This window comes from Egretta garzetta, unplaced genomic scaffold (assembly GCF_000687185.1).
Source record: "Egretta garzetta isolate BGI_Z169 unplaced genomic scaffold, ASM68718v1 scaffold287, whole genome shotgun sequence".
In the NCBI taxonomy this organism is placed as follows: Eukaryota; Metazoa; Chordata; class Aves; order Pelecaniformes; family Ardeidae; genus Egretta; species Egretta garzetta.
The window spans coordinates 533,492-541,670 of NW_009260435.1; the positions used below are offsets into that span (position 1 = coordinate 533,492).

Below are 8,179 nucleotides of genomic sequence, written 5' to 3' on the forward strand. Positions count from 1 at the left end.
TTTTTTTAATCCTTAACACCCCCTGGCTGGGCCGGCCCGCCCCAGCACGCCAAGGAGCAGGGTGCCAGGGGCAATAGCATGGGCAGCGAGCCACGGTGGAGAGCCGGCAAGCAAGCGCCCGACGCCCCAGCGAACAAACCCTGGGGCCAGCTCAGCCACATGAAAGCAGCCGGCAGGGCAGGAGGCAGAAACAGGCTTCCCAAGCGAGGCCAGCGCTGCTCCTCTGTGCACGGCCATTTTGCTGAACATGGCTGTTCACCGAGAGCAGCTGTTCCCTCCCGAACACCAGTGCCCCCCCAAGCCAAGCCCAGCCATCCCCAATGACCCACAGCTTGCCGTCTGCCGGGACAGGGACAGACCCACTTGCTGGTCCACATGCTCCGGACACAGGTGCATCAGATCAGGCTCATGTCTCTCGCTGCTGCAAGAAGTGTTAAGCTCCCACTCCTACCCCCCAAATATCTTTTGGGGCTCCAGCAGCCTGGGCTGGTGCAAGGAGCTTCCCAGGCACCAAACCACAGCCTGAGGCAAACCTGCACTAGGTGCTCAGACCACCCCAGCGACCCTGCAAGGTCTCAGCAGGGTTATTGCCAACGGGTGTCGTTACGATCAGCCCCATCCTTGGTGAAGTTATCGCTTGTGTCCCAACACACCAACAGCAGTAGGCTGGGCATGGCCAAGATGTGCACCTAGAAAAAGGGCATTTGGGATCTTCCATTCCCAAGGCTTCACCCCAGGAAGCAGCGACCAGAGGAGCCATGGGGTCACACCAGCAAAACACATCCCATCGAGCCCATGGGCCACATCCACAAGCTCTGTTGCTGCAATGCCAGACACGGGTATAAGGCTGATCACGCCCATGGGCACCACACCAGCTTGAGCACCTGCTGACATGAAAGGGGTCTGAAAAAACCCAAAGCAGACCTCTTTCCTACACCCAGCAAGGACTGGAGGGCTGCAAAACCCTACAGTGGGATATTTAAAGAGCACAAAAGCAGAAGGAGGGGCGAGTGGTGAGCTGGCTGTGGCACCAAAGCACCTCATCAAGGAAGAAATACTTGCTAATAATGTGCTTTTTAATCCAGCCAAGGAGATAAAACAAAACCTCCTGGCTGGAGGCTGACTGTTCAGCATGCACATATGTACGGGGATGTCACCTACCCCAAGCTGAAGCCGGTGGAGGGAAGGATGGTCCCTCTTTCCTCATCCCCAGACAGAGACCAGTCTCCCTGCCCGAAATAGAAGCAGGAGCAGCACAGGGTTAAGCAGAGGACAAGCTGCCAGAGACCAAAGGTTAGGCTGAGTCACGCTCTGGCCGTTCCCGTTTCGGTCTGAGCAAGTTTCTCACTTCCCAGGCAGGGTTTGTCCCCAGGCCTGCAGGAACCTGTCGCCTTCATCCCCCTGCTGCACTCCCCGGCGGAGCTGCTCTTTGCTTGTCATTCGAACTCCACATGCCGTTTTGGGGCATCTCTGCAGCTTTCAGGAGATGGGAAGAGCCCAACACCATGGTTCTCCTCCATCTCATCCCCTCTGTCCTCCACCCTGCCCCAGCCATCAGCCCATCTTCAGGCTCTTCCTCAAGAAACAAAACGGCTTTCCCACCCCTCGCCATGCAGACATCTTTCTTCTCCTTGCCCACAGCTTTCCTGATCCAAAGGAAACCATCTAGCTGCCCCCAGGAGGCTGACAAAACACAGCTGATGTTTCCTCCCAAGTGCAAACATGACACATTTTCCTGCAGATCCAGACCTTAAATCACTTCTCAAAACAGGGCTCAAGCCCCCAGGCTGAGCCTTCATCAATGTGGATGCACCTGAATGTGGACAAGCAAAATGGCAGAACCATCCTCACGGGGTATCTGTATGGAGATGACAGAATGGTTTGGGTTGGAAGGGACCTTCAGAGATCATCTAGGTCCAAGCCCCTGCCACGGGCAGAGACATCTTTCACCAGACCAGGTTGCTCTAAGCCCTGTCCAACCTGACCTTGAACATTTCCAATAACGGGGCATACACAACTTCTCTGGGCAACCCCTTCCAGCGTCTTACCACCCCCATTGTAAAAAGTTTCTTTCTTATGTTCAATCCAAACCTACCCTCTTTTCAGTTTAAAACCGTTACCCCTTGTCCTGTCACTGCAGGCCCTGGTATAAAGTTTCTCTCCATCATTCTTATAAGCCCATTATAACCCAGGCAGGGTCTCAGCAGAGTGGAGTAGAGGGGAAGAGTCACCCCTTCGACCTGCTGGACACATTGCTTGTGATGCAGCCCAGGGTGTGACGGGCTTTCTGGGCTGCAACCGCACATCGCCAGCTCATGTCCAATTTGTCACCCACCAGCTTCCCAAAGCCCTCCTCTGCAGAGCTGCTCTCAACCCATTCACACCCCAGCCTGCAGCGACAGAGGGGATTGCCCCAACCCAGGCGCAGGACCTTGCACTTGGCCTTGTTGAACTTCAGGAGGTTTGCATGGGCCCGCTCCTCCAGCCTGTCAAGGTCCATGATGTTTGGTCCCTGTCTTCATAATCCCCACCTCGCTTTGGCATTTCTACCTGCAGAGGGTTTCTGTATCAGCAAAAGAAATAAATCTTTAATAGTAAAAACACAGGAAAAGCCATGCAGGGACCAATGGTCCAGCCAGCTCCTGTGCTGGCTTTGACAGCGGCCAGCAGCAGATGGCTATGAAGGAACATAACAGCCAAGCACATCGAGATATTTCCCAAACCACTTCCCAAGCTCTGGCCCTCCTCAGGCTTTTCCCAAGCCAAGAGACATTTCCCTGTACACCCCCCCCGATGGATTCCTCCTCCACAAACCCACCCAGGTTCCCCAGAGCACCATGGTACTTTCAGCACCCATGGCTTATTGCAGCAGCATTCACATCCATCATGCAGAAGAGCATCTGCTCCTCTTTCTGATTTTGTTCATTCTGGTTCCGCTGCCAGAAAGGACAAGGGAACAACACATTGTCTCTGCACCACTCCTTAATTTTACAGGCTTCAGTCAACCTGCCCCAGGAGTCTTCCTCTTGAGTGGAGGAAGCACTGACCTACTTAGCAGCTCTCCTCCCGGGGCCATCCCATGGCCCACCATCCCCACCACACTTCCCTCCGTATATGCTCTACCTTTTTGCAGATAAAAAAATCTCCCCAACATCTCCCTAGTCTCAGCAATTCTCCCAAATCCACCGAGTGCTCCCCACCCATCCCTTCAGCACCATGATCCCCAGACCAAAGCAGAAATCCTCCCAGGGAGCTGCCGGCTGCAAACACAACCACACACCCACCGAGACCCCCCCAGCCCCTCTCCCGTCATGGGTTGACAGCAACAGGGCTGAACCACCCCGAACACATACGCTCGTGATGCTCACCCCATGCACAGCAAGCGTCTGGCTTCAACGGGTGCAGACCAGCGACACCGCACGCAGCTAGTGCAGAGGAGCTTCTGCTCCAAGCACGAAGAACTCCACACACTCAAAGTCTTCCCCCATCTGCCTGCAGAAATCACATCAGCCACTGCAATTATTAAGAAACAAGCTAACTGAGCTGCCGCTCCAGTGGCTGTATCCAGAAACGGCTGGGCAGCCACCCAGAGCCCAATGCCGCTTGGACAGACAGACAGCCAGCCATTCATCCTGTCGGCCACGTGCCACTGGCAGGGCTTTTTGCACCCACAGTGACCTGGAAGAGCAGCTTCGCGAGCTCAGCATCACTGCTGCATGTTAGCAAAGCGACATGTAAAAAAAAAAAAAATCACCCACAGCAACCCGTCGGCCCGAGGCTGATCATCACCACAAGTGGGACAAAGCCCACATATGTACTAAGGGCAGACCAAGAAACAAGGTGGTAACTCCTGTCAACCCTGCACCTTGTGCTTTCCTGTGTACCCATGCAGATCCCACATTTACTAACATGTTAAGGTCTCCTTCTCTGCAAATGATGCAACCAGAGAGAAATTAACTCCTCTGGGAGCTGCAGGGAGCTTTGACATGCAAGGTGAAGCCACTGGGAAGCAGAGCACGGCAGCCAACAGACACTGCCCTGTCCTGCTGGGAGCTGGAGCAGGCACAGGACCGGGACATCACCTTCACCACCAGCGCCCAGGCTCCTCCAGCAGAGAGACAGGAGCTGGAGAGGCTTGGACCCACTTGGCACAGCCACAGCACCAAAGAGCCCAAATCCCTGAGGGTATGGCAGGATGGTACCCTGACGCACAGCGACTGCAGGCGATTTGCTGGTGCATGGTTCCCAGAAGCCAGGCATGGCTCAACCAGTGCCTTCCCATCGCAGCATCCAGACCCCAGCACATCACACTGCCAAACCATCTTCACACCAGAACCAGGAGGCCCCAGCCATACGTCAGGGCTGGCCCCTGTGGTATGAGACACACAGTCCCACTGTAAGCTCCCGCTCCCTCCTCACGCACAGCAGCACGGCCTGGCACAGAAGTGATCACCAGAGATGAGCAGCAACGCCACCTCCACCCGCACCCCAACACCTTTCTTACCTTTTCCGACTTCACCTTTTTCAGCTGCCGGCACTCACTTTCCCCATCCTCCAGCTCCGACTTAACTCCCAAGGGATTGAGCGCAGCTCCCGTGTCAATAGCTATACTCCCAAGCTGCTCGGTAGCAGCAGGCTCTGTCCCCTGGCCCCCATCATACTGTCCCACCCTCACCGCCAGGGCCAGGGGCTGCAGCACACTGGGCTCCTTCTCCGCCACAGCCCCCACACCCTCACTCCTTTCCTTCTTGCTCTTGGATGAGGCGCCCTCCTTCTCCTTCTTGGAGCCGGCCACACTACGAGATGTCTTGGCCGTTTTCTCCGAGCCCTTCGGGGTGACGGCAGGCACCAAGCCGCCCGAGTTTGCGCCATCCCCAGAGCGTCCTTGAGCCTCCTTCTTACCACCAGCTCCCTCGCTGGGAGTGAACAAGGAGGACCCCGGAGTCGGCTTGCCACTGTCCTTGCCACTCTTGCTCCTTTTCGACTTGGATTTGCCCTCCTTGCCCTGTGGGCCTGGCACTGGGCTCACAAACTTGATGTTATCTGGTAGGGTTGCCACCGCGTTGGGTGCCGGGAGCCCCACCTCTTTGGAGCCCGACATTTCCAATTTCTGCTGATCCTTCTCCAAATCAGCGTCCAGGTCAATGATGAGATTCCCTACGCCAATGTCCCACTCATCCCCGCTGTCGTATGTCTCAACCGGGTTCGCATCGATTCCTTTCCCTCCGGAAGCTCCGCTGCTCAAGGACATCTTAGACTTAACGGCCCCTCACGGTTCAAGGCTCTTCCCTGCCTCCACGCCCTGGGGGTCACCTACGTCCTCGGGGGGCTTCCAGCGGTTGGGGTCTGCCCAGGTGACGGCATCGCTGCTGGAAGGGAGAGCAAAGAGAACAGGGTTACACATGAAGAGCCCCGGGCAGGCAGATCTGCCTTTGCTGGCAGCCTCATGTGCAGGAGGAGTCCTGGGCAGGGTGAAAGCCCCCAACCTCCCAAATCCCCCATTGCAGGATGTGAGGCAGCATCCTCCTGCCACCCCTCCCTGGGCTGGGGGCCGGTCCTTGGCCATCCCTGCAGCAGCAGCCATCTGGCACTGATCCCTCGATCAATACCAGCCCTGGCAGGTCACGGCTCTCAGCTCCAACAAGACATTACTCACACGTTTCCCCACTCGCTATTTCCCTCTGAATTATCGAGTGCTGCCCTTGGGAGGGAGGATTGATTCCTCTCCTGCTGATGCCACCCGGGGGGAGGGCTCCTCTCCCCACCAGCCTCCCTTTGAGGGACGAGAGCCAGTCGCCAGGGAAGTCAAGTGCCTCGGTGGGAAATAAATCCCAAGCTTCAAAACACCCATGACACTTGGGACACGTCAGAGCAGTCGCCGAAGGCCAAATGGCAGTGGGAAGCACTGGGTTTCCATCCTGCACCTTCAGGCAGCACTGTGTTGTGTTTGAACCAGCTTTGAACCACCGTTATGTCCAGCATGACAAGCCATGTGACAGGCTCCGAAGGACAGGAAGCCAAGGAGCAGTTGCATGGGTACTGGGTCTTAACTGGGAAGAGAGGGACTGGATGTACCTGTCTGCACCATGGCCAAAATTTCTCCTCCCAGCTTCCCAGCCCCTCACCCTCCCTGCACTCAGATGCATCATATGCTGCCCTCAAACAACAAAAAGACACCCACACGAAACCTGAAAAGCGCCAGAGTTGCTCGCTGAGATTAGCTCGTGGCAATTACACTGATGAGACATCATTAACACATGAAACAGCTTCTTCCCAGCAGCCACCCGGCCAGCTACTTGGCCCCAGCCAACCGCTCTCCAGATCTCTTAAGAAATCCTTGGCCACCCATTTGGATGAAGCTCCTCTCCAGCAGCACTGTCCTCCCCTTCCCTGCCAAGCTCCGGGCCTGCCAGCTCCTGGTACTATTTATGAGCAACACTTCAAAAACAGGTGACTTAAAGAGAAATTAAAAAAAAAAAAAAACAAAAAACAAAAAACCCCACCCCACACATGCAGAAATTTCTTCAAACCCCAGCAGGCAAGAGCCTGGAAAGCAGCTTCATGGTGCGTTTCCAGAGATGCAAACACTGTAAAAATGCCAGGGATTCTTTCATCAGACAGGCTGCCGCAGCTAGACCATTTTCCATCTGCTCCCCACAGCATCCTCAGCTCTGTACAGCTAATAATCCGCTCTCTGACAGGTCATTACGGATATTTTTAACCCCAGGAGCCAGGGGCTAGCATGCAAGCTGGAAATGAAAAGCACTGACCTCTCATTTCAGCGGCAGAGAAAGTGCCGAATCAGGAGATCACTCTGTGCACCGGAGTCGCTAACAGCTTCCCAAAGCTGCACCGCGTGTTTCTCTTGCCTCCTCCTCTTCCTTCTCCTCCTGCCCCAGCACCCGCTCCCCAACACCGAGCCAGGGCGCCCAGCCCAGCCCAACCCCACCAACCTGCCTGTCCGGAACCCCTCTCCAAACCACCAGTGGGGCCAGCGATCATCTCACCTCTGCACGGCGCAGACCTCCTTGGATGGCACGCATTGCCACAGCCAGCTCCCTTTGTGCCAAGGATCTGCAGCGATTCCTTTGTCTGGATGGGCAAAGCCAGTAACAAGGTGGATGAGCCAGATTTTTAGCTGGTAACAGCCCTCTCCAGGCCCAGCTGAGGCCCAGCATTCAGCCAGACAGGGCATGGGGACATGCTGCTGCGCAGGACCAACACACACGAGCTACCGGAGAGGTTAAGGCTCAGCCTCCAACTCCAAGAGCTGCCCACCCAAGGTTGGAGCACACAAAGGGCCACGGCCAGCTCAGGTCAGAGAGACAGATATACCGGGATCTGGCCTTGGAGTTGCGGGAAGGCGATGGACAATCCACAGGGTTGTACTGTGACAGGCACAGCATCACCCGCTCCGCGCAACGCCTCCATGACACCGGCTTGGCCAGCTCTCAGCTCACACTGGGAAGCTCGCCTCGCTGTTTTAAGTGTGCATATATACATGCACACACACATACACATAAGTATTATTTATATCTATGAAATAAGGAAAGCAGATGAGCAGGACTCTGGTCTGAAACTATGCAAACAGCAGCAGCATTTGCCAACTCCTACCACAACAAAAGGAAGAAGGAGCCCAGAAGTCCGCTGGGTCCCCGGCGACTAGAGAGCCAGGAACAATCAAAGGGTTAGAAAACAAGAAGAGAAAAAACATTCACCCTATGGAGGAGGCGTTGAGGGAGCTGGAGACTCTGCTAACACCAAGGGAAGGGAACCACAAACAGGACGGACGAGAACAGGTTGGATTTGCAAGAGCGGAGGAAAGGCACGTTGTGCCAAGACGTACCACTGTGGGAAGAAGGGCCAGGGCAGAGATTGGCCCTTGCCAGCCCAGGACTGAAGGCCAGGACCCCGGTACACGATCTGGGGGGGGGTGTGTGTCCCCTGAACGTCATCCATTGCACGTGTCTCCAGAGCATTTCCCACAGCTTAAACACCCCCTGCCTGAAATTCCCATCCCAATTCCCCATTTCTCTTCTCCAAAGAGCCACCCTCACAGGTTCAACCTCTGCAGCCAGAGCAGGGTTGTGGGTCCCTCTCCCAAGCGAGATCACCAGTGTTATATATGTCCATCTGATTCGTGTTAATATTGAACAATGTTAGGGCCGCATGATGACAT

At 55.6% G+C, this 8,179-nt stretch overlaps 1 protein-coding gene and 1 long non-coding RNA gene across 4 annotated transcripts in view; both read right to left on the reverse strand.

Moving 5' to 3' along the window:
• LOC118452802 overlaps positions 1–1,929 on the reverse strand; it is a 4,244-nt gene extending 2,315 nt beyond the window's left edge. Inside the window, exon 1 of the long non-coding RNA XR_004842645.1 lies at positions 1,162–1,929. This is a non-coding gene — a long non-coding RNA (uncharacterized LOC118452802). The remainder of the gene's footprint in view (positions 1–1,161) is intronic.
• The window catches only part of ZNF609 (zinc finger protein 609), a 58,041-nt gene extending 52,672 nt beyond the window's left edge, over positions 1–5,369 (reverse strand). For all 3 annotated transcript variants that reach the window (XM_035899315.1, XM_035899316.1, XM_009643884.2), the window contains exon 1: positions 4,505–5,369. In XM_035899315.1, the coding sequence (XP_035755208.1) occupies positions 4,505–5,251 (747 nt within the window). In that variant the 5' untranslated portion in view covers positions 5,252–5,369. The remainder of the gene's footprint in view (positions 1–4,504) is intronic.
• Positions 5,370–8,179: the final 2,810 nt, after the last annotated feature.